This window comes from Leptonychotes weddellii, chromosome 15, assembly GCF_054177405.1.
Source record: "Leptonychotes weddellii isolate Sample4059 chromosome 15, ASM5417740v2, whole genome shotgun sequence".
Classification (NCBI taxonomy): Eukaryota; Metazoa; Chordata; class Mammalia; order Carnivora; family Phocidae; genus Leptonychotes; species Leptonychotes weddellii.
The window spans coordinates 13,823,716-13,849,093 of record NC_138383.1 but is presented as its reverse complement, the minus strand read 5'-3'; the positions used below and the strand labels follow the sequence as shown (position 1 = coordinate 13,849,093).

General features: G+C 53.8%; 2 protein-coding genes across 15 annotated transcripts in view; one reads left to right on the top strand and one right to left on the bottom strand.

The window, feature by feature from the left end:
- TANC2 (tetratricopeptide repeat, ankyrin repeat and coiled-coil containing 2) overlaps positions 1-11,709 on the top strand; it is a 318,672-nt gene extending 306,963 nt beyond the window's left edge. Inside the window, exons 27-28 of the mRNA XM_081805955.1 lie at positions 2,382-2,482; positions 4,089-11,709. Coding sequence (XP_081662081.1) covers positions 2,382-2,482; positions 4,089-6,030 — 2,043 coding nt within the window. The 3' untranslated portion in view covers positions 6,031-11,709. The remainder of the gene's footprint in view (positions 1-2,381; positions 2,483-4,088) is intronic.
- Positions 11,710-12,291: 582 nt separating this feature from the next.
- The window catches only part of CYB561 (cytochrome b561), a 14,968-nt gene continuing 1,881 nt past the window's right edge, over positions 12,292-25,378 (bottom strand). For 5 of the 14 annotated variants that reach the window (XM_081804760.1, XM_081804768.1, XM_081804771.1 and 2 more), the window contains exons 2-6: positions 17,920-18,137; positions 16,824-16,922; positions 16,441-16,544; positions 15,817-15,974; positions 12,292-15,585 (exon numbers count right to left, since the gene is read on the bottom strand). In XM_081804760.1, coding sequence (XP_081660886.1) covers positions 15,393-15,585; positions 15,817-15,974; positions 16,441-16,544; positions 16,824-16,922; positions 17,920-18,137 — 772 coding nt within the window. In that variant the 3' untranslated portion in view covers positions 12,292-15,392. Of the gene's footprint in view, positions 15,586-15,816; positions 15,975-16,440; positions 16,545-16,823; positions 16,923-17,919; positions 18,138-25,166; positions 25,276-25,378 lie in introns of all 14 variants that reach the window. The other 9 variants (XM_081804764.1, XM_081804772.1, XM_081804769.1 and 6 more) reach the window with 3 other exon arrangements.

The following is a 25,378-nucleotide window of genomic DNA, read 5'->3' as shown; positions in this document are numbered from 1 at the left end:
GCCCACGTCACTCACTGGCTCTTACCAGGCCCCTAAAATCGTTCTTGGCCCCATTTGGAACTTGGTTGTCCTTCACAGAGCACTGACATTTGCAATTTGAAAGAAATCAAGTCTAAGCACAATCCGTATATTAAACTGTGAAAAAGTTAATGCTGTGGGCACTTTTGGTGCTTTCTGAATTTTTAGTTCACACTGAAAGTGATTAGAATACCATCATCGTCGTCTCCTACCCCCAAGTCAGTTTTCTGGTCTTTGGGAAAATGTGAGAGCAGGTGGTGGCTAGAATTCTAGCTGCAAGTAGATATTAATTGTAGTCACTCCCTTCCTTTCTAGTAGACCCCTAGTCACTTAAGGAAGGGCTGGAGAGAGGACTCAGGACCATGGACTTCAAGGTTTATTTCAAAGGCTAATCTTGAACTTTTCGCTCCTTTCCTCATCTTTTTACTCCAGCATGCCGTGTCCCTTCTTGTCACAGAGGGAATCTTAGAACTCTTCCTGGCCCTCTGTTACCCCCCAAGTAGTCCTTGGTCCTTCTTGCCTGCCGTGCAGGAACAGTGTCTGGTGCCCTCAGCCACTGCTCACGTGACATGCAGATGCTCCCAGGCCAAGAATCCTTTCTCAGAGACTGGGAATAGCTGAGATCGTGTCAGGAACCTCTGATAACCCCCTGCCTGAAGTCTCACAGTTCCTCAGGCGCTAAAAACAAATCACCCCAAAAAAGAATGCCGATGAGTAGAGAGCTCAGCTGTGCGGAAGTGAGATTTCAGCTGCAGGGGCAAGAGGTCCGCTGTCAAGTCCAGAGAGGTTGTGTGTGCGACCTTCGCATCCTCCATCTAAACCCTGGCAATGAGAAGAGCCTGGGTGTCCCAGAGAACACAGTTATGGCCCGAAGAGGCAGCGCTGCCCCACGGTGCTGAGGAGAGTGCGGCCAGGGTAGCGGTTCCTGTGGGAAGGGGATGCCCCAGGGGAAGGCAGTGAGGCTCTTCTGTGGAACAGAACCAGACCAGCGGTACCCAGGGTCCCCCGGGGCACCAGCCAGTGAGAATGAGACAACCCTCCGGAGCCAGTGCCAGTCCGTTGCCTTCTCTTTTGCTTAAACAAATAATCTACTTCTCAAAAGCATTCTCATCTTGCCAGAAATGAAGATTGTCCAAAAGAAAAAGAAAAACATTAAAAGATAAGATCGGAAACAGAGTAGTGATAGATGATGACTCCCGGAAGATGGAATGCTCCCTCTCTAGCTCCACACTTGCTCAGAACAGTTAGCAGGCAGCTCCCGTGACCAGCACTGTACGAAGCAGCTGAGGTCTGCCTTCTTCAGTCCGAGATGGCTCGTTACTTTCCCTCGTTGATTTCCACCTGTGCCCCAGGCCTTTGTTCTGCCTCTGGAATCACACGCGTCACCAGAGGTTACTGTGCTGTCCTGAGGCTTTGACACTGAATGAAAGAAGAGAAAGAACTCTCCTTTTAGCTCAGTATGGAGGGGTATCTTTAAAACGATGGCTTTGTTCCCCAGGCCCCTGTTCCCAGGGTTCTCAGATGAGGACAGATGAGACCACGCTCCTCCAGGGAGCCTCAGTGAGCAGGAGATGAGGTGATCGCACGAACGCCAGTCACAGCCAGGGCCCTCTCTTACTGTATTTTTGTTGTTGTTTTAAATGCTTCCTAAGTAAGGAACCAGTTAAGAGAAGGAAAAAACCATTTACTAAGCATCTGCTATGTGCCAGAAATGGTGTTTAGGGCTTTCGAACGCGTCATCACGCTCATCCCACCTGCAAAGTAGGTATGGATGAGAAAACACACCAGCCCCTGTGAGGGGCTATGTGGCCGACCAGAGGACTGAACCCAAGTCCGTCCGGTGCCCCGACCCCATCTAGTCTCCATGGTCAGTGCAGCTCTCCTTTCCACAGACCTCATCCTGCTGGACCTCACTCACCCCTTAGGAAGCAGAGGAATAGTGGGTGCGACAGGAAGCTGGGGGGTAGGTTGAGGCCCCGTGAGAGGCACATGGCTGTGTTTGCCTTCCTACGCGCATGTGTATCAAGGGGTCAGGTTTCCAACTTCAGGAGCTGCATTGGGTTCACATTTGGCTTCTGGGCTGGAAGGAGCTTCCTTAGAAAAGCAGAAGGAAGGCACATTAAAAGTATTTTAATGATTCTGGGCAGATAAATTCCCAGGAGCTGTTGCAGGGCCACACAGGGCAAAGGCAGAAGGAACTTCCAGTCTGGGCCACATGGCTAGAGCCATGCCAGGCATGTCAAGAATCCCAGGTGTTCCATCCGTAAATGTCAAAGAAATGTACATATATTCTGTTTTATTCCCAAATTGTCTATTTTTCATATCTCTTCAATGACTCATTTGCACACCTATTGTAATGACAGGATTTTGGAATGGCGGAGGAATTTGCTACTAAGGCCCTGGAGCTGAAACCGAAATCTTATGAAGCTTACTATGCAAGAGCAAGGGCAAAACGCAGCAGCAGGTGAGGAGAGAGAGAGAGGGTGACGAGCAAGAGGTCTCTTTTCCGAAAATCTGGCCAAGGCAATGTAGGCCATCCTGGGGCATATGTACCCAAATGTGTCTATCCCTGAGGACTTTGAGGGACACGCTTTGGGGATGGCTCCCATAGCACAGAAGTCCACTTGAGACTGGCAAATCTTGAGGGCTATGGAGATCTAGAACATTTTACTTTGGGAGGAAAATGCCTTCGCATTGCTGGAGAATGGCACTTCTTCCAAGAAGCCTCTGCCATCTCTCAATCACATTTTAACCCCTAGAACAGACAGCATAAAGAGACACTGGTGACTTAAGAAGAGGTCACTTAAGCAAAGCATCCTCCTCGCCCTTTTAGAAGGAAAAGTAGGATGGGTCACTTACACCGCAGGCTCCTCTTTTCCTGTAGGCGTCTGAGGGGTCCCTGGATTATTTAGCTTCTGGAGCTCTCCTCAAGTCTGGTGGCATCGGACCTCCTCCTCACCTAAGTCACTACACCGCCACACCACACCCTCATGGAGACAGGAGGTCCTTGCTGCCAGGATTGAGGGGGCCCAAAAGAAACTCAGAAACTCCATCCCTCGTGTCCATCTGCTGTGGCTTAGCCAAATTGGGCAGGAAAGGCTCCAGAAAGACCTAGAACCTGCCATCAATCACTGATCTTTGGATAACTTGTCACTGTCCTTGATGCCTTCTGCCCGGTGCCCCATCCTTCTCCCAGACTCTTCCCCGGGAACGACCTGCTTCACATTCACTGTTAAGGCCAGGGGGAGATATGGTCCTGAAAAACCAAGCCCAGGTTAAGTCTAGTGATGACAGTGGCGATAACATTAGTCTTAACTAGCTGGGGGAACAAAGTCCTTACAGAAGCTTGACTGTCAAATTCTCTTTTTCCCCAGAGAATTCCTTCCCCACAAGGCCAGTTGCCCCTTTCCTGGGCGATTATTAATAGAGAGGATCGGACTATCTCTGAGAGTTCGTGTCCTCATCTGTAAATTAGAATCTGAGTGGCCTAGTCAGTGAGCCTAATCCCTGCCCAGCTCTGGTGTAGCTGAACGGAGGAGCGACAGTGCTGTGGGGCGAGAGTGGGGAACAAAGGGCAGAAGACGGGCTTCTTGGCTAGGACGGAAAAGGCCTGAAATTTGGAGCCAAAATATTAAGAATATAAAGAAAAAATTATGATGGATCAGCAAGATTTTTAAATATTGTAGTTACTGTTTTGTTCCTAAGCTAATTGACAGTGACCCTGTAAATGACAACCCCACCCAACCCTCCTACTGCCTGGTGTGCATTTGGGCACTAAGAGAATCTTCCTGAAGGGCCTGGCTGGACTGACAAAGTGGGGCCACTTCTCTGCTAATCCCAGAGAGGCCAGAAGGAAGATGGAGGCTAAACAGGCTAAGGAAGCATTCTGGACTCTTCCAGAATGACAGCCTACCTGTTTTCTCCCTTACAAACCCAACGAAACCAACCCTGCCCCCCGCCCCCAGATGCTACCCCCCAGTTCTCTGCAATAGCGACCGCGTTCTCAGCTCTTGGTGATTCCTGTTGATTCAGAATCACTCCAGTTCCTGTGTTTACATTTTGTCAAGCAGACAGTTTGCAGCAGCCTTAGAGGATCTGAACGAGGCCATCAAGCTCTGCCCAAACAACCGTGAGATCCAGAGACTCCTGCTGCGAGTGGAGGAGGAGTGCCGCCAGGTGCAGCCGCCTCAGCAGCCGCCTCAGCCTCCGCTCCCGGAAGAAACGGAACCCGAACCACAGCACGAAGATATATACTCTGTACAGGATATATTCGAGGAGGAGTACCTGGAACAGGATGTCGAAAACGTCTCCATCGGCCTCCAGACCGAGGCCCGGCCCAGTCAGGGGCTCCCAATAATCCAGAGCCCGCCCGCCTCTCCAGCCCATCGGGACTCCGCCTACATCTCCAGCTCACCACTTGGCTCGCATCAGGTTTTTGACTTCCGTTCCAGTAGTTCCGTAGGTTCTCCCACCAGACAGGGCTATCAGTCCACCTCACCCGCTCTTTCTCCAACTCACCAGAACTCTCATTACAGGCCTAGTCCGCCACACACTTCCCCAGCCCACCAGAGCGGGTCTTACCGCTTTAGCCCCCCGCCCGTGGGAGGACAGGGCAAGGAATACCCAAGCCCTCCCCCTTCCCCTCTCCGAAGAGGCCCTCAGTATCGGGCCAGCCCTCCCGCCGAAAGCATGAGTGTCTATAGATCCCAGTCTGGCTCACCCGTGCGCTATCAGCAAGAAACAAATGTGAGTCAGCTTCCTGGCAGGCCAAAATCTCCATTATCCAAAATGGCCCAGCGGCCCTACCAGATGCCTCAGCTTCCTGTGGCAGTTCCCCAGCAAGGGCTCAGGCTACAGCCTGCCAAGGCCCAGATTGTGAGAAGCAACCAGCCCAGCTCAGCAGTGCATTCAAGCACCGTCATCTCTACAGGGGCCTATGGCCAAGTAGCCCACTCGATGGCTAGTAAATACCAGTCTTCACAAGGAGACGTGGGAGTAAGTCAGAGCCGGTTGGTTTATCAAGGGTCAATTGGGGGGATCGTAGGGGATGGGAGACCTGTGCAGCATGTCCAGGCTAGCCTGAGTGCAGGCGCCATCTGTCAGCATGGAGGGTTGACCAAAGAAGACCTTCCACAGCGGCCTGCCTCAGCATATCGAGGTGGTATGAGGTACAGCCAGACACCACAGATCGGACGTAGCCAGTCGGCGTCCTACTACCCGGTCTGTCACTCGAAACTAGACCTGGAGCGTTCCTCCAGCCAGCTAGGTTCCCCTGATGTGTCGCACCTAATCAGAAGACCTATCAGTGTCAACCCAAACGAAATCAAACCCCATCCACCAACCCCCAGGCCGCTGCTACACTCCCAGAGCGTCGGCCTCCGCTTCTCTCCATCCAGCAATAGTATCTCATCAGCCTCCAGCCTCACTCCTACCTTCCGGCCATCTTCCTCGATTCAACAAATGGAGATCCCACTAAAACCGGCATATGAGAGGTCATGTGACGAGCTGTCACCGGTGTCTCCCACTCAGGGAGGTTACCCGAGCGAGCCCACCCGATCCAGGACCACACCATTCATGGGGATCATAGATAAAACAGCCCGGACTCAACAGTACCCCCACCTTCACCAGCAGAATCGGACCTGGGCCGTGTCATCCGTGGATACCGTTCTCAGTCCCACGTCTCCAGGCAACCTGCCTCAGCCTGAGTCCTTCAGTCCGCCATCATCCATCAGCAACATTGCCTTTTATAACAAAACCAACAATGCACAGAATGGCCATTTGCTGGAGGACGATTATTACAGCCCCCATGGGATGCTGGCTAATGGGTCCCGTGGAGACCTCTTGGAGAGAGTCGGCCAGGCCTCCTCATACCCCGATGTGAAGGTGGCTCGGACCCTCCCTGTGGCTCAGGCATACCAGGACAACCTGTATAGGCAGTTGTCCCGGGACTCTCGACAAGGGCAGACATCCCCTATCAAACCAAAGAGACCATTTGTGGAGTCTAATGTTTAAAAGACATTTGTTGGAGTGAGACCCATATGTTTTCACTGCACATTTTCAGGCTTGGTTTCCATATTTGAGGTAGTTCCCTGGCTTAATTTCTCATGTAGTTTCTGTGTGGTGTTCAGAGGTGGCAGCCCACATGCTGGAGTTCTTTGCATGCAGCCGACCGGGAAGCTGGCCTCCAGCGAGCCAGGACTTCAGTTTCTCCCGTCTGTGCCCCAGCCACATGCTCTCTCCCTCTCTTCCGACGCCAACGAGGAGATTGTTGTGCCGTGTGCTTTAGCCCAGGGAGATCAGACACACTGGTCAGCTTTTTCCAGGAGACAATCGCTTTCACTGATGTTCTTGTTGTGTGAATGTCTTTCTCCTTTTTTACAAAAATAAGGTGTTCTCGTTTGTTTTCTTCTAGGAACTTTAGAAAGAGTATGATGCCCCTTTGCCTTTGCATTCTTGTCCAGTGTTATCCAAATAGCCAGCCCCAGTGCATTCTTGTGCCATGGTCTCCTCCCCTGGACTGCCAGCTCCCTGCAGTCATCAGGTCTAGAACGTTCGTTTAGGTTATTGCTGGTCTTCCTACGGGGGCAAAAGGATCAAGGAAAAAGAGAAGAAAGAGGTCTATTAAATTGGAAGAAAAAAATATATATATATAATTATTTGAAATGTCACTACCTTGATTTTCCAAGAAGTGTTTTATGAATATTTAGAGAACAACCAGCCCTTTAAATAGTTCACTCAGCCAAGGAAATCGGATGAGAATCATGGATATTCTTAAATAATCCACTGAGAGGTATTCTTTAGGTTTTTAGCCAACAATTAACTATTAAAAATCTACTGATTTTCCATGGGTGGTGGGGGGGAAATACATAAATATAGAGAAAGAGAGAGAGGAAGAAAGACTGTTCTGGATTCTCAGTGAAAGGCTAGAGAACATCTTTGTCTTGGAGAAATCTGCTTTATAGGTCCTGAGATAATCACTGAGCATCATATTCCACAAAAGCAAACTCTTGCCGAGGTTTGACTGGTACACTAATCCTGTTAGTTGGGTCTTCACCCAGAGCCAGGTTTGTGTTCTACCGGCCCTCCTTTTTTCAGCCCACATGGTGTAGTGAAGAAACTGGTTCTCTGAGAAGCAAATTGAATTCTCTCGGGACCGTAAGACTTTATTCCTGAAGTTTGCACCCAGGGCCATTGTACCCTGCGCCAGACGTCATCTGATTCTCTTTCGAGATCTATAGTTCCATAATCTATTACTCTAGGAATTGTTTCTTCTTTTCTTTTTTTCGAGGTAGGAGTGTTTGGGGAGCGATCTTTGAAAACCAGACACTGCAAAGTGTTTCAGGGAGAAGACAGACCCCTTTCAGCCCTGGGTGGGAGCACGTGAGACAGACAGCAGGTCTTCTGATCCGGTCAGCCTGCACCGTTCCGTGTCTTGTGGTCATTTGCTGACCTGTCCTTTGCGTGACTGAGGCCAGCACGAGATGGACAGCAAGAACACTGAAACCAAAGCCTTAGCACAGGCCTGGTACTGACTGCACGTCAGCTCTGAAAACTTAAGAAACTGAGCAAAAGAGAATCCGTTCTCTGTTATTAGGAATCATTCTGCTCTTGTTAGTAAAGGGCTATTGGAAGGGCAGTTTCCTGCCCTAAAAATCCAGATGTGACCAGACCTGTTTGTAATAGTAAGTGTCCTCTGAAAGTATCACGAAGACATGGGGAGCATGAAGCTGAGGTCAGAAACATTTCTCTACTACTTTAGATTCTGCCGAGTAGATGGACCCCTCTGCCCCCAAGCTTTTTGAAAGAGGCCAGGACTTGTCTCTCTGTGCTAGAAGCAGACAGCTGGGCCAGCTCAAGACCCAGACTCTTCGCACTCTGTCTGATGCCTAGGGACTGTGTCCTACTCAGCTAGCCCAGGGTGGGCACCGGCGTCTTGTCCCTTCCCTTCTCCCTCTCTTTCTCTCCCCGAGAAGATGAAATGTCCAGCTGTAGCACCAGCCCACAGCCAGGAGCCCGGCTCCCGCTTTGTCCAGGTCTCAGCCCCACGGGGCCCTTTGCATGTCCTCCCTTCCTGAGCACCTCACTGAGGAGCTGCTGCTACATTCTTGAAGAACGTCTGCATCTGTCAGAAAAGCGCCCCTGCTTACTTGGAACGCCACACATGTGACCCGTACTCCGCTCTCGGGGAGCGAGCGGGTTCTGCATTTCACCAACTCGCCCCGGATGTCACTTGTCCCGAGGGTCTCTCACGGTTTTCCTGGACAAACCGGAGATGTAGGGTCTATGCCTTATTGGGCAAAACACTTAGAACAGTCAAAATGCAACTCTTTGTTAGCCATTGTAAGAGGGAATGAATATCACTACTGGGCACCAGTTGAGTGTGACTAGAAAATGCCAGCTGGACCTTCCTGGGGCAGGAGACCGTTCTTCCTTGTAGGCAGCCTGCCCATGCCCTGCTGCGCTACTTCACTGCCGTGGGCTCGTCTTAGTGCCGCGTCTCCGAGATGCCCTCTCCCCCGGCAACACTTGCTGAATCGATGTCTGGCTTCCGGTGGGGGAAGTTTTTCAGATGAACCTGGTAAGTTCCACTCACCCAGTTCACATCACCCTGGAATGGAGACAGTGGTAACAAACCTCAGCCTCTTAGGTTTCTCACCAAATTGTATGTTTCGTTCACCCAGAATTCTTGCACTAATGGGTTCCCATCACATCATGTCTATAAATGGGTGCACTTTACTGTTTGAATTTGTAACTCTGATAAATACTGGATATTTAAGTGTGCGTAATGTCTTCATTAGAAAATAGCAAAACCGCTCTTGTCTTTTAGTGTATCTTTCAAGGAAAAAGAAAGAAATCAAGCAGTGGATCACAACATTTATAGCACAAGAAATAACTGTTGTATATAAGCATCAAAAAGATTAAGAATTTTTAAATACAAAAAATATTTGCAGTGATTTTAAAGTGCTTTTCCAGCAATTTTCTTAGGGACTCCTGAGACATGGTTACTTTATTTACTGGATCAGTAAGGCACACAATTAACAATTAAAAATTAATGTTTATTTACAAAGTAAAGGGAAAACCTGTGTAACATGAGAATTTGGCATGGACAAAATGGAGACCATTTTGTATCTGCTGTTGTATCTCGTCCGGGTTGCAGACGTGCACTATTAAAGCCCCAAGTTAATAGAGCACAAACCCTTCTTGTTCCTCTCCCATGTGCCCCTCTTTCTAGATGTGTTTAACTTAAACTCGAAGGCTCAGGAAAATTCCACTAATTAGAATCATGTACAGTACCCCAGGTCGTTGTCCAGAGATACAAGTTTGCTAATTTAGTTAAGCCTGGATTATTAAACACTTTTCCTAAATTATTGTAAACAGAACAGCCTAGAGAAAGGTATTCTCGGTCCTTATATTGTATAGTAGTTTATGAACCCCTCTCTAAATATTGGTATTTTTATATTCCAGAGATGTACCCAATAGAAAAATTAACCAGTATCTAATTTAATATCCGTAAGTATTTTCCTTAGATTTTAGTCCTATACGGTGGGTTATGTGGACGTCACCTTGCTTTAACCATACTCTACCACTAGGTGTCACTGTGGCTCTGCACCAGGCTTGTCTGGTGGCAAAGAACGGCAGCCCGGCCCCCTGGAGGAGCCGCTCCCAGGTCAGCAGGCAGGCCCAGAGGGTTCAGGAAGGAGGGGACAGAGGCCTGCAGAGGGGTCTTCACGTATCTGCGCCCGCTGTGGCACGATAAGCTCTTTGAACACTACCCGCTTTGGACCTTCAGCCAGGCAGAGGCTGGGAGAACTGAGTAGAACTCCCTTGCTCTGGTAGATGGGTGGGTATGAGGAAGCCTCCTTTGCTCCCCATGAGCATCCCTCTCAGTTCCTCTTGGCTTCCAACTATTATAACTCCAGAGATGTCACCGTTGGCTGGTTTGATTCAAAAATCATTATTTTTCTACTGCAGAAATGCCTTGGACAAAACCAGTTGCTCACTGAATCTTTGCCACCAAATGCAACAGGCTCCCGCCCCCCGGGGGGGGTGGGGGGGACAGGATGTTCCGCCCTCCCTGTCCCAGCCTCTCCCACCCTTGTCTGTCTGTCCTTGGGCTGCCCACTTCTCAAGAAGCCAACCTGCAAAGGCAGCCTGCTGCTGCTTCCACACCGAGGCCCGTGCGGACCCGTCGCGTGCACATTGGGAGGTGTGGCTTTTTCTCCTTTTCCTCTAGGAATTCCAGACTGACCATCTACCAGGACTAACAACAATGAACAAAGGGCTTAGGGGTAAGAGCTACCTACAAAGACGTGTCATGGAAATCTTCACCATGCAATGCCTTGAACTCAGCTCTGGCTGCTCCCCAGAAAAGGTGGCTGGCTGGGGGCCTGGACACAAGCACAATGGGAACGGTAGAGCCACTGTGCAGAGCTACTTGAATAATCCCTGGGTCTTCATCAACTCCATTTATAACACCGACCACTGAAGGGCTGAAGTGTTGGTAACCTGCATTTCGGTGTCCAATGCCTCACAGCTGCTGAACCGCCCTGAGATGCTTGTGGCCACGCGATGGCCACGGTCAGAGCTTTGAAAAGTCAGTACCAAATGAATGCGTAATTGGACACCAAAAATCAAGTGTTACTTTCATGTTTCCTCACCCGTATCATCTCACATGTTCCTGCTGACTCTGGTAATCTCCACGAAGCTGACCTGCCAGGTTTTAGCTGAACGCATGTAGACGCAGGCCAGCATCACTCTCGTTTTTCAGACAGACCTACTGTGTGGAAAGGAAGGAGCCTAGCTGCTTTGTTTTTGTAGCACTTACTGGCTGGATTTTTCTTTTGCCTAATCACTAACCAGAACACCTGGTTAGGGGGACTCCACTCAATCCCTCCGGTCCCTGGGACCAGACAGACCGTTAATTCTGGAAATTCAGTACTTGAATGTACCTGCCTTATTGTGTACCAGCTTACTGGGAAAAAAAAAAGTTAGAAATGCCGGCTCCAGATCTCTCCTTCATTCACAGGTTATTTTGGAAATCCTATAAGTTACACTTCCTGTTCCAGTTTGTTTTTGTTTCCTCCTTTGGCTGATGCCTGCTGAGTGGGGCCAGTTCCTCATCAGGCTCAGGGCAGGTGCCATCCTCAGGCATGGTCTCCTTTCCATTTAGCGCAGCATCTCCATCTCTGTTCTGTCTCCTCCAAATCCAAGATGATTTTAATTAGTACAGACATGTACAGTCTACAATTAAAGAGTGATTTGTACTAATATGATTTTGATTCCTCCTCTTTGCTGTCCTTTCAAGACACTTGCTGGAAAAAGCTTTAATGCACTTAGTTTTCCTTTAGGTTTTCTATGACTCAGATGTAAAGGACTTTCTCTGTACAGTATATTATCCGATGCATGTTTGTTCTCTCTCCCGATATATTGAACACCACACAGTTGTGAACTCGTGCAGTGGGGATGTCCCACACCCGACAGAGGCATCTAGTCCCCTGTGTATAAGGAAAGACATTTTCCTTCGCTGTACTTGCTTGAGCAGTTGTATTGTCTGTACATGTGAGCTGTGTGAGATGTGAAAAGTTCAATGAATGCATTTTCCTGCCCATGTGTACAGATCGCCATCCGTACAATGAACTGTATGTATGAAAGCAAATGTACTTATTTATAAAGGGTAACACTTGGAAAAACGCGGCGTGGTGGTGCTTTCTCCTTCCGGTACTGCGCCCCTCCAGGGAGCGGGCTCGAGCGCGCCCTCCCCAAGGCCCCTGCCGTGCTGAGGTGGGGGACCTCACTGAGGCCTCCCCCAGGAACCGCTTCAGCAGGTTAAGGTGGAGGCCAAATTCCTGGTGATTTGTCTGGTCTCTCGTGGGACATGCAAGGTCACCCCTTGGGGCTTGTGTTCATTCAGTGAGGTGACCGAGCACCCCCTCGGAGTCGGGGCAGCACGGAGCTGTGGCGAAGGCTTGCAGGACCCTCTGAGGGAGGCAGGCGGTTTCCTCAGTGGGTTGCTGTCCCGCCAGACCAAGGGAGCATGAGCCCTTCTTGTTCCCTTTTGGGAGCTGGGGCTGCAGGCCTGAGGGGAGGGGACAGCCCTAGCTAGCGTTCCCGAAGTGAGCTTGGTCCGAGCTGGAAGCCCATGGCTTCCAGTGGCTTCTTTTCTCTTCAGAAATCTGGCCCGAATCTCCCATGCTTGCCATCCAGAGAGCTGGGCAGCTGTGTCCTGTAAGTGGAGAAGCTGCAGGTTTCCTGGAACCAGCTAGACACTCAATACCTTGTTTTTGTTTTTTATTTTAAGATTTTTTTTTTTATTTATTCATTTGAGACACAGCGATAGAGAACATGAGCAGGGGGAGAAGCAGAGGGAGGGGGAGCAGGCCCCCCGCTGAGCAGGGAACCTGATGCGGGGCTCGATCCCAGGACCCTGGGATCATGACCTGAGCCGAAGGCAGACGCTTAACCATCTGAGCCACCCAGGCACCCCTCGATACCTTGTTTTTAAAAAGCGGCCGGCACAGAGTCCTGCAGCCTTTCCTGCCTCACTGGTCCCTGTCTGTCCACGGCAGGGACAAGCAAGGAAGGAGACTGCTTCCTCTGGACGCCACGCTGTGAACAAACATCCCTGTTCTGGGACTACATCCATTTCCCCCGAACAGCCAAGGCCGGGGATGCAGGAAAACTGCAGGCACGCAGTCATCCCGGCCTGGATGCCAGAGTTCCCTTCAAAGAGGAGAGGACTCTGGAAGGAACCACCTGCTTGGTCTGAAAACTCTGAGACCTCAAGGGGTCCCAAACCCAGTCAGGTGAGGGACATCCTGAGCAGGTGAAGGAGAGAGGCATCCCCTTCGTGTCTGGGATCATTTCACTATTTCCAAACACGGAGACCCTTGATGCAGAGGCGAGCACAGAAGTCGGGGTCCAGGGCCTTCTGCCCTCACGCTGAGAGCCAGCCGCGATCCTGACGGAGCCATCAGCTCGTGACCTGTTACCAAGCCACGTGCTTTGCATGCTTTTAAGCAAATGGAGGTTCACACAGAAGCCTCGATTCAGGAGAAAGACTGTACAGATGCAGAAAGCAAAGACCCCTCAAGAATATGGAGAAAAAGTTAAGTGTCAGGGAGGATTCGTGTTACCGAGGATTAGGTATCAGAGGATTTACTGTGGGGTCCCTTTAAATAGTGTTTTCAGGGAAGGTGCTTTTCTGGAGCATAGAGAGCGTCCCTGGTCCCTGTCCCTGGTCCCTGTCCCCGTGTGAAAGCCCGCCTGACTTCACCATAAACACGCCTCCTGCCTGAGCCTCGGGAATGGCTCTCAAGTGGAATCTCCGCTTGTTCTCAAAAGTTTTGCTCCTCCTCTTAAGGACTAAAGAGACATATTTTTAAAAGGTAAAAAGTTAAGTGACTACTGGGGAGAACTTCTGGCCAAGGCCCTTATTGGCCTCCACCCTCCAGGCCACTCTCTGGGCTGAGAGAAGGCGGTCTCCCCCGCTGGGTGCAAAGCTTGAACGGCCCGCGGGCCCTCGCCCAGCCTGTGGCGCAACAGCACCCCTCACTTCACCCCCTGCGCCCCGCCAGGGGTGTGAGCCCAGAACTGACCTGAGTGTCTGACCGCTGGGAGCAGCGGCCCCTTTTGTCGCCACAGCAAGTGAGGCTAACAGGCCCGAGGTCTGCGGTAGACATTTACTGAACCATCTACTGCGCCCGCACTACGCTGTACTTCACAGAGGACTGGCCACAGGCAAAGTAAAATAAACCACCGCGGGCAGCTCTCAGGGGCCTCCAGCATCATCCGACAGCCACTTGGGCAGACAGACCGGTTTACAGATTTGTACCGCAAATCCAAGATTCCGTCCCTCTCTGTGGCGTCCTGGCCAGGGAGATGCACAACTGTACCTCGGGAGTCTGTCCGAGGGGGCGTCTGGCCATACAGCGTGTGCCAGGCGGTGGAAGAGCGGCCGGGGCGCTGGGCCCGGCACACAGCGCCCCGGGCAAGCTGCAGCAGGACGGGGGCGCTGGGGCGGGGGGGCGGGACTGAGCCGCCACCATGCCAGGGCCCAGGGCCCAAGGCTTGTGTTAGAAACCCGAGCAGGAGCAGAGCACGAGAGGGGGCCGGCCCCTTTCTCTAAGGCAGCACTGAGGTGAGGCAAAGGCGACCGTCAAGAGAACAGTGGTCAGGCCGGGAAATCTCCTGCATTTCTTCATTTAAGGAAACGGTGTCTGTCTCAAACTGTGTCATGTTCCTCAAAGCCCAGAACACGAGGAAAACAGGAAGAGAGCATTCACCAAGTCCAAGAAGCACAAGGTCAATGCTCTGATCACATCGCTTCCAGGCCAAAGCCCAAGAGCGAGTCGGGCACACGGAGCACATGGCCCCAGCTGCCCACACGGCCGGGCCGGGGAGGAGGCTGAGACCTTCCTCCTGCACAGAAGCCAGCGGCCCTGCCTTCGGCGCTGGAAGGGACCGGGGCAGCGGCAGCAGCAGCTTTCCGCTTCAAAACAAAACAAAGCAGAGCAAGGCTGCAGCCCCCCGGGCCTCAGGTCACAGCCAGCCCGGCTGGTGAGGGCGGGGACCCCGGAGGCGACTGGCGGGAGGGCCCCAGCACGAGTAGACCCGCCCGGCCCATCTCCTGCTCTCTGTGGCCCTCAGCCGCCAAGTACCGGTAGTCTGGGGCCCGTGGTCCGTTCCTCTCCCGGCAGGGCCGCCCTGGGGCTGGCCCAAAGCCCCATCTCCGCAGCTTCCCCGGGGCCAGTCCCTCCCCGCTCCTGGGGAACCCTGCTCTGAACACCGACATAGTTTATACATAATATCACTTGCTCCCTGCCAAGGCCGGGCCCCATTCTCACCGCGTGTTGTTCAGACTAGCGAGACTCCTGGTTTGAATTCAGTGTTAACACAAAGCAAGTCTCGGCCTTGCCAGGCCTGTCACTAAGCCCCAGTTTCTCTCCCACAGCTTTGTGCTCTTTGCAGCCCCTGGCCTCGGCCCAGCATCCGCTGCCTCAAGAGGAGAGAGCCACTCTACGTCTTCTTGAAGGATCTGTGCTTTTGTAACCAGGACTGACCACCCAAAACCCGACCCAAAGCTGCTTGATTTGAAGGGGTGACGATGACAACAGGGGCAGGGGTCTGTGCATGACTAACAGGACTCTAAAGCAGCAACAAGGAGGGAAAGCAGAGGAAGCCAAGCCCTACACCCCAGAAATGAGCGCTCCAAGGGGAACGCTGCCCCCACGCTCCCTATCCACACTGCCCAGCCCTCCCAGGAGCCGCTGAGCCTAAAGACAGCCTCGACGGAGCGTGGGAAAGACGCCTATCCAAACCCCCCAGAACTGACGCCAGCCACAGCCAGGCCCTCCCCGCGGGACAAGGGCAGGCCGTCACTGGGAGCTGGGGCTGTCGCCTTCTGTCAGCGTCTTGAAGTCCATGGAGAGAGCTTGTTCTTCTGCCTGGGGTGGCCGCTTCCAGTCAGAGCGAGTCAAGATGTAGAGCACAGTCCCCCCGAAGCCGACCAGCAGCAAGCCCAGCACGTTGGCCAGGACACCCTCAGCCTCAAACGTGCTGTACTTGGCCCTGCAGGGTTGGGGCGGGGGTAGGGAGAAGCCACCCACGGGGTCACCGTCAAATGCCATTCGTACCCAGGCCAGAGAGATGGCCAGGTGTTCCAACCCCAGCCCCATCCGTCCCCCTCCCAGAGAGGAAAACCAGTGCTTCGCTAACCACCAAAAGCGGGAAGGCAGAGGTCCCTGAGGAGCCGAGGGCGGGGCTCGCTCTCTGCCGCCCATGGTGGCCTGGGACACTCACCCGAGCTTAAACAGCAGCGCCTCCTTCAGGCCCAGCAGGGCTGTGCCCACAGACAGGAGGAAGATGGCGGCGCCGAAGAAGATGTGCTGTGGGCGGTATCGGCTCCGCAGCGAAAACGCAGCTCCGGGGAACAGGAAGACGCTAAAGCCCACGAGCCACTGCGAGGAAAGGCGGGGTGCGGCCGGAGACTGAGCTGGCCCTCCGTCCGACCGGCCCGAGGACAGCCCAAGCAGGCCGCGTCCACACGCACTCTGGGACCCCCCCATCCACCCGTCTGGCCTCCTCCACCCTAAGAGCTGGGCGGGGGGGGCCGTAAGCACTCAGGGGAAAGGTCCCGCCCCCCGCGCCCCCCACCCCCACCCCACGCTCCGGGCCCAGGCTCAGTTCAGCGGGCTCGTGGGCTTGGAGACCCGGGCCTGTGGCCAAACAGATGTGCCGCGTCAGCTGGCGGGGAGCCTGGCTCCGAGGCACCCTCGCCTGGGAAGTCCTGGCTTTTGCACCCATTTCAGAGTCTGAAAGCAGCCTCCAGCCTCCTCCACTTTCAGGCACGTGCCCCGGAAAACGGGCCCTCGTGGGGCACCCGTGTCCCCCGCCTCCCCCCGCGCCGTGGGGCCCAAGCGTCACCTGCACGAAGTAGAGAACGAACACGAGGATGCCGCACCAGCTGTGCAGGCTGTACAGGTCCGCGTAGCCCTTCTTCCTATGGTAGTCGAACACCGCCACCACGCCTGCGCCACAGAGGGGCCGCGTGAGGACAGGGCTGCCGGGGAGGGAGCCGGGGAGGTGACCCACGGGAAACCAGACTCGCTGCGACTTGTGGGATCCGGTCCCGGCTCGATGGCTGCCAGCACCCAGTGTCCCAGCCCGTCTCCTTCCCGAGGTCTCGGGGGAGGAGGGGCGGGGAGGGGCCCGGAGCAGAACCGGAGTGGAGACCAGACGTATCCTGCCGCTACTTCCCCAAGGCCCAAGCAGAGGCGGGAAAGGGGGAGCCGTGCCCGGGAACTCACCCACCAGGGCGATGACGAACGCAAAGACGTGTAGCAGCCCGTGCAGGACTTTGGTGGTGCGTCTGGCCTCATTCCTGAAGACCCGGTAAACCAGCAGGGCTTATGGGGAGCGAGAAAGGGAACGTGAGGCCGGCCTGCCCCCGGCACCAAGGTGACACCCCGTGGCTGGGGCAGGTGATCTGAATGAAGGGCTTGTCAAGGTCCCCCAGCCACAGCCAGCGGGAGAGAAAACAAGGCTCTGTGGGGCCCGGCAGGGGCCCTTGGGTATGTGTGCCCTAGCAACCCTCCCCCCCCCCCGTCGCTCTCTTGTCAAGCGTCCTGTGTATTCTAGGCTGTGTTGTAGGTTCATCGTGCACTCACGCTGAGGTGTCACCAAGCTCGAGTTCACTTAGCTGTGATGATCCTCAAATAGTCCAGTATGGAAGCCTGAGCAGATATTCACTACCTTTAGCAAGCAGGCTCCCTAGACTGGGAACCCCTGGTTCCCAAGGTAACCCCCCGTCATTGGGCTGAGCCAGACACAGCCAGGTGGCACGGGGAATGCCTCTTAGGAGTGGCTGTCACCAGGACCACCTCTAGGAAGAATGGGCCCAACAGATCCACATCCAGATTTCTTGTTAGCAGAGAAGGCGGCCACAGAAGGCAGGGTGGGGGCCAAGCCCGGCCTCACTCCTACCTCAGAGAGGGACTTTAGCTCTGCCAAGTCCAACATCCCCCCGGCACATGCGCGCGCGCGCACACACACACACACACACACACACACACACACACACTCACCCTCTTTTTCCCAGTATGAGACCGCCCCACAGAAGCTGGCCTCAGCTCACAGCCCAAACCCTGGGCTGCCTGCTCTAAGCAGCACACACACCCTTGGATGCTCCTCGTGGAAAGACCAGGACAAGTAGGAAAGGAGTTGCCACCCCTACACCTCAGGTCCCTGGATTTGGATGCCTGGTGTCCCCAGGCTCCAAGCCAGCTTCCTTCCTGTCTTTTCTGGAATCTTAGACGTGTCTAACGGCAGGAGACCTCGGGAATGAGAGCGTTTCTGCAAACCGCCTCTCTCAGGAGCGGCTCCAGGTGCAAGGGCAGGACTCACCATCTCCCTGCAGGAAGATCAGGCCTATGACCATGCAGAGGGGATGCGCGTTAAACTGCAGGGCGCCCTCCCAGGCGATGCCGCCCCTGTACAGACCGAGCCAAGCCCCCGTCGTGGCCACCACAGTCAGGCCCAGCAGCTGGGAGAAAGCCACGGAGTAAGGCAGTGCTGCGGGGGCGGCTGCCAGGCCGGCCCGACTCTCCATGCTGAGGCAGCTGCTGGAGGAAAGACAGAGAGCTCAGGGCAGCCCGCACCTCCCCAGGACACAGCCCTGGGCTCCCGAGGCCAACCCCAACCCCCCACCCTCTCCGCCCACCACCCCCGGCCCCTGTGCCAAAGCCAGTCACCCCAAGTCTCTAGAGCCGTCGGCAGAGGTGCCCCGCTTCCCCAGGAGACAGGCCGGACCCCTGGCTGAGAGATGCAAGGAGGGTGCAAGGGAAGGTCCTCCAAATTCTGGTGGGAGCAGGGGGCCCCCCCGCGCCTGGCTTTACATTGTTTCACGAGGCCCTGGGTTTTCTCAGGGGGGCTTCACAGATGAGGTACAGAGAAGTGAGGAAATCCCTTGAAGGAACAGGGTTCCTCACCGTTTGTCCCCAGGGGTTCCTAAGGACATCCGGTGAGGAGACCCCCGCCCCGCAGGCAGTGTGCAAGCCTGCAGCCCGAGGTGAAGGGGGGTCCTGCCCTCCCCATGGGCCTGGGCGCGGCCCCCACAGCAGGCCCCTGCTTGTAGAAGGATGTGCTCAGACCCCGCGTCGCCTGACACACGTGGGGGGCAGGCGGCCCCCCTGCTGCCTCCTCTCCCGCCCACGTTTAGGGCAGGCCGGTCTGCACTCCCGCTCACGCGATGTCTCCAAAACTAAAGGCACCAGAACTGAGACCCACGGGGAATAGCACGTCGCCGTCCGGGGCTCGTGGCGTGCGTCATACGCGACCCTTAGCTCCCGGCGAGCCTGTGCGAGGCCGTGAAGCGGGGGGTCATGGGACCCGTGCCACCGAGAAGCAAACGGCAGTTGGAAGAGGTCTGGGAAGGCCTTGCTCAGGGGCTGCGTGCGTGTGCCCGTGTGTGCGTGTGCGTGCGTGGTGAGCGCGTTTCCTGGCTCCTCCGCCCAGGCCGCCCACGTGGCAGCCTCCCCCAGGGTCAAGACGGCCTTCCTGCCAGCTCTTCGCCCTGAATCGGCTGCCGCTCCTGACCCGGAGCCCGGGCCCGGCCCAGACAGCCCGGACGGAGACGCAGCCCCGCAGGAACAAAGATGGCCTCCAGCCGCCTTGCCTTGGTGCAGGCGCGTCCTGTGCCCACAGAAGGGGGCTCTCCTCCTCCCCAGTCCTGGCCTCTCCTCGCGCTGGAAACATCCCAGAGAATGACAGCTGAGCAGAGACATGGCCTAACAGCTTCTGGGTCCCCCGCTCACGGCCCGCACGTGCTCTGTCTCTACCCTGTACTGCGCAAGAACTCGCGTCCGGTCAGCCTGGTTTCCTACTAGTAATGGGGGGGGGGGGCTCTTTTTACCCCCCGCTTCTCTCTGCCATATCCGACGAATGTTGGCAACTTCACCATTAAAAAAAAGTTGGAGGCAGTCGGGAGTGTTACTGACACACACTCCCTACAGTAAAATACAGATTAGCCAAAAAAAAGGAAAAAATTACAAGTAATCAGCATTTTCATGTGTCCTCACATCCCCTTTTTCTAGAAACATTTACATTATTTTTTTTAAAGATTTTATTTATTTATTTGAGAGAGCGAGAATGAGAGAGAGTACATGAGAGGGGGGAGGGTCAGAGGGAGAAGCAGACTCCCTGCCGAGCAGGGAGCCCGATGTGGGACTCGATCCCGGGACTCCAGGATCATGACCTGAGCCGAAGGCAGTTGCTTAACCAACTGAGCCGCCCAGGCGCCCTAGAAACATTTACATTATTTTATAGAAACATACCGATTTCTAACCCGTTTTAACTTCACAGTAGGTCATGCCTATCTTTTCATGTCAATGAATATCCTTCCATGCCATAGTTTCAACGACGTCACAGGATTGCATGGTAAGGCTGTTTCATGCTTTAACCAAGCCCCAACCCCTGTTGTTCAGCGTTTAGCTAGCTCCCAGTTTTTCACTAAATAAACCACACTCTGTGATCATCTTTGCACATGTGTCTGATTAATTCCTGACTGGAGAAACAGAACCCTGCAGCAAGCCTATGTTCTCTTTTAGGTTTTTGACATTTTATAAAATCATCTTCCAAACACATTCCCCCGGCAGGTAGCAACACCTGTTTCCAGAGGGCCTGGCAGAAAACAACCCCCTATTTCTGAAACTCTTGTCTCTGTCTGTATATGTCCCCTTTGCACAGGTAACTTCTAAATCGAGAGCCAGTTCCATGCTCTCCCCCAAAAACAGACCCCATTTCTAACCACCCACTATACACCTCTACTGACATCCTACAAACACTCCAAACTCAGCACATCCAAAGTCAGCTCATCTGCCCGTCATAGCCAAGTCCTCTCCTGACCTCCCACGTGGCCGAAGTGGCTGCCCTCCTGGTCCTGGCGCTGACATCTGTGGAGAGGTCAGTGGAGACAGGCCACCGAATCCTAGAGGATCTCCCCTGGGCCCCCCGCCATCACCTCCCTCCTGGCCATCCTCATTGCCACCACCCCAGCCAGGGCATGGAGCTTCTGCCCCAATCTCTGAACCCCCGCCAGGGACAGGGACAAGGCCAGCTCCCCATCTCCTGTGGCCCCACCCTGCACAAACAGGGCCCATGGCCTGCTGGTGATAAGCCACCCCTGTAACATGATCCTAACTCAGTTTTCATCTGTGGCCCCGGGTTTTCTCACCAAATCCACTCAGAGGAGACTCTGACTTCTGAGACTTCCCCTCACACCACCCTCTGCCTCACACTCCCCGCACCTCGCTGCCTGCTCCCCGCCACGCCACTTGCACCCCCTCCATCTCCTCCCCTCACCCTCCCCTCCATCCATCTGCCCACGGCCAGAACCAGGCTTTTCCTTCATCTCCGGCCCCTCCTGGCTTGGGGCTTACCTTATCCTGTTGGCCGTCTGCCTCCCGTGAAGCTCGCCTGCGCCCCTCTGCTCACCTGCCCTGTAGCTCGGGCAAGGCAGGGGAGGCGTCCCACTCTTCCTTGGGTCTCCTCGAGGACCTGTTCCCTTGCACCGACTCTAACCGGAAAGATCTACCAAACGGATGCTGTCCTCGGGTCACTTGTTCTTGGTCCTCCTCCCCTTTATTAGATTCATCCCCTGAACGCCCGGGGCGCAGTCAGAACCTGATTAGCTCTGAATGAGAAAGAACAGAAGGGACGTGCTCCGCTGCTGGTGGACCTGCCACAGCTCCCTCCTGCCAAGCAGAATGACCAACGACAGCAGTGGGAGCTCAGGGCAGCAAAGGAATTGTCACTCCTGGATCTCGGAGCTACTCCGTGGCCAGGCCAGCCAATCTCCTACTGAAATAGGCAGAAATCAGAGTGAGGTTCTCTGCAGAGCTGTGAGGTTGTGACTTACAAGAAGTATATAGGATGGAGCTCCCAAAACCCTTGGAATTTCCCAAGAAAGCCAGAAAGCTGTCTTTTGTTAATGAGCCCTTAGATAACCTGTGTGCGGGGGGCTGGTTGCCAGGGGAACCAACCATGTGATTGACGGCTGGACCCCCTCCGTTCCACCTCTCAACCTCTAGGGAGGGGAGAGGGCCTGGAGATTTGAGTTCCATCACCAATGGCCAATGATCTGATCAAACCTGTCCCAGTCATGAAGCCTCCAGTAAAATCCAAAAGGAGCTTCCAGTAGGATGGCTACCCTAGTTCCCTGGGGATAGGAGCTCCTCCGTTCAGGACCCTTCGGGACCTCGCCCTAACGTTCCTCTTCCATCTGGCCGTTCCTGAGTCATATCCTTTTATAATAAATCTAATAAGTAAAATGTTTCACTGAGTTCTGTGAGCTGCTCTAGCAAATTAACTGAACCCGAGGAGAAGGCCATGGGAACTTCTCATCCACAGCAGGTGGGTCAGAAGCCCAGGGGCCAACCTGGAATTGCGACAGGCATCCCAAGTGAGGGACAGAGCCTTTAGCCTGTGGGTTTTGATGCTATCTCCAGGTAAACGGTGTCAGGACTGAGTTAACTTGCAGGACACCCAGTCGGTGTCCACTGAGAACTGAAGAAGTTGGTGGTGCTGAAAAGGAAACGCACTTTGGAGTAGCCAAACGACTGAACAGGGGGCTTGAATGTTCTGCACTGTAAATTCACATCCTGAATTCCCCAGGAAGTCAGAACCCTAGTGCTGTTTGCAGCCCCACCACGATGGAGCTGAGAGGCCTGTGTGTGCTGGGAGGACCGGGGGCCTCATGGCCAACTGCAAGCCCCTCCTCTGTACTCAGCCTTCTCTCACTTAACCTCCAGGATACCGCTAGGATAATAAGACTGTTGTCCCAATTTAACTGGTGAGGAAATTGGGGCTCAAAGAGGATACATGACATGCCCCAAACTATCAGCCGCAAATAGCTCAACGCATCTGTTCACTGAGCACCTGCTGCGTGCTGGTGATACTGCGAGATGCTGGAGCTATACAGCTAAGACGCGATCCCTGCCTTCGAGAAGCTTGCAGACAAGTTGCAGAGCAGATGCGGACTTTTTTTTAGTAAACTCAGGCCTCTAAGGGCACTTGCCACCATCCACACGGAAGACAGTTTCCGCCTGCTTGAACACAGTGAGGTGGCGCCCCGAGCGGTTGGTTGTCGGGTGAAGGCGTGGCTCTGCCGAGCCTGGAGGGTGGAGCTGAAGGCAATCAAGGATCTGAATGCAGCTTGCCAAAGAAGTCACTTTGAACCAGAGCTCCAAGAAGTCTCTCCCTGTCCCACGCCAGTCCTCCTGTGTCCCTCACCTCTCAGGAAACCAGGCTGCTGAGGCCGTTTAGGCCATCACTGCATCAAGCACTGGTGTCCCCTGCGGGCTCTCCTAGGAGAAAAGGAGGCAGGATGGAAACAGGCAGTTAAGAGAGAAGGGGTGGCAGGAGGGCGAACCAGCGGATGCATGAGATTTTCCCGTCAACTGCTCCCAAGGCAGCTCCCCTGCCCCATCTGTGTGGGGAACTAGGCATCTGGGTGAAGCAGCATCCAGGAAGAAGCCATAGATAAAGAATGACCTTTGGAACTACGGAGGCCCAAGCCGTCTCCTCCACTCCTCCTTCCAGTTTGAAGGCGATTTAAGCCCAACTACAAGGGATGCAGGAAAACTCCCACCAAGCAAGACCATCCTGACGCAGGCAGGCCTGTGCCTTGCCTCCAGGTGACCTCACAGTCAATAAGCTCCAAGGGTGAAAAATCCAGATTCACAAAAAAGACAAAGTAGTGAGTGGTTCTGTGCTTTACAGAACATGAACTGAAAGATTCCTTCAACAACGGCTTTTATCCGGTTCAGCATCAAGGACAACCTATCTTCGCGCAAGGAGGGCCTGCTTCCAACACTGGAGAGAGAACACATTTCATGGACTCTGGTTGGAATCTGACCCACCCGCAAACACATTTTGCATGTGCAAACCTGGAAATCAGTCAAGAGTCACTCCCTAGTAAGCAGATGCCTTTGAATCATGCTCCTTCGGTTCCCAACCCAGACAGTGACAACACTCTCTCTGCCTTCCCAGTCGGGTTGGCCCCCCTGAACGCCAGTGGTTCCTGGGCCTCCTTTGTTCCCGGAGCAGAAGTGTGGGTAGCAGCATCAAGGGCCTGGAAGCAGCCATTCTCCACCCCAAAGGTCTCCTCCGCCTAGCACACCAGAGTCTTAGAAGCAGAGGAGGCTCTTACAGCCCCTTCCACAGCCACCCTCCTTCCTGTCAGAGCACAGGATGGGGGTGACAATTCTGGCAGCTTCTGGAACTTTGGACTGAGACAGTCACACACCACCCCCACTCCCCCCGCCCACACACACAAACTTGCAGTCAGACTCCACTTAATGCAATCTAACAGGGACAGGAGCTACCCGCAGGGCTTGAACGTGCTGAGAATCACTCTCCCTCCCCATGTCCACGGTTTCATTAAAAGGCCACCAGGCCTAATCTCATTATGGGGACCAGACACTGCCCCTGTCCTAGAGCCTGGAAGCAGGCAGCCTGGCGTGGCCACGGCCCTCCTTGTCCACAGTGGGGTTTTAAAATTGGGTTAGAGAAGATTATAGTGGGGACGGAGGTTCAAGCTTTTCTTGATGGGTGAGTGCCGGGAGGAAGGGACAACTCAATTGCCCTAGAATGTCCTAGAATGTGATGGAAGAAAAGGCAAAATGAAGGTTGAGCTGTCAGGCAGGGGTCCAATAAGCCCGAGGGAAGAAAGCAAAGCTTGACGTCAGACACTGAGCCTGGTTCTCCATTAGACACAGCGGGCTTGGTGCCAGGGCTCCCAATACTTGTAGGGACCCACAAAAACTCTTCTGATTTCTGCTAAAATCAGGAGGAAAAACAAATTCAGTGTTGAAGAAAGTGTTTTAATTTTTAATCCAGCCTGGATTATATTTGTCTTTATACCAACACAGTTGTAAAATATAGGTTTGTTTTGTTTTTTATTGTTATTATTTGTAATGGAAGAAGGGTCCCAGCAAGGCACAAGTGCCTGGGACCCATGACTGCAGCTCTGGTCAAACAGATGTGATTTTAAAGCAAGCCCCACTGTTTATGACTGTGTGCTCCTGGTCAAGCCAGGGCCCCTCCCTCATCCACAAGATAGGGGATATTGAGTCCCACCTTACTACTCACTGGCCTAGCAAAAATTAAGCGGGATAAATATGTACTGGTGCCTAGCAAAGTGCCTGCCCCATGGTAGGCATTCAGATAACAATCTAATAAGAACTAAATCTGGTCCTAATAGCACCTTGGGAAGAGTCACACATCAGAAGTTGTTGACATAAGAGGCTTGGGGCCACAAAGAGCCAGAAGGCAGCAGACAGCACTACCCCCTCTCATAAATCCACACTCCTCTTCTGTCCACTCTCGGTCCCCGCCGGGCAGAAACCCCTGGATCTGGGGCAGATTCCTCCACCAATGCCTTCTGCTGCTGCTGCGCCTCTCCATATTGGCAGAAGCCAAGCTCTGCCAGCCAAGGAAAGGTGGCCAGGGCTGGGAAGCTGTGGGGCAGGAAGGGGATGGTCCCACCTCCCAGTCCGGGAGGCTCCTCCTGCGTGGTGCCGTGGCCAGGGTGGGGTGGGGTGGGGTAGGGTGGGGTGGGGGTTTGCAGCACCCTTTCTCTATGTGGGTCTCACCTTGGCATTTACAAGTTTTCTTTCTGTATTTTCTGTCTCAAATCCAATGTCAATAGACAAATCAAGGTATCTAAGAGAAGGTGGCAAAGCTTTGGCATTTCTTCATTTGCTATGAAAACAAAGGAACAGAATCCAGCCGTCCTGAGATGGAGCTACATTTAATGAGACTTAGAAATTCCTCAAAGGGCGCCTGGGTGGCTCAGTCGTTAAGC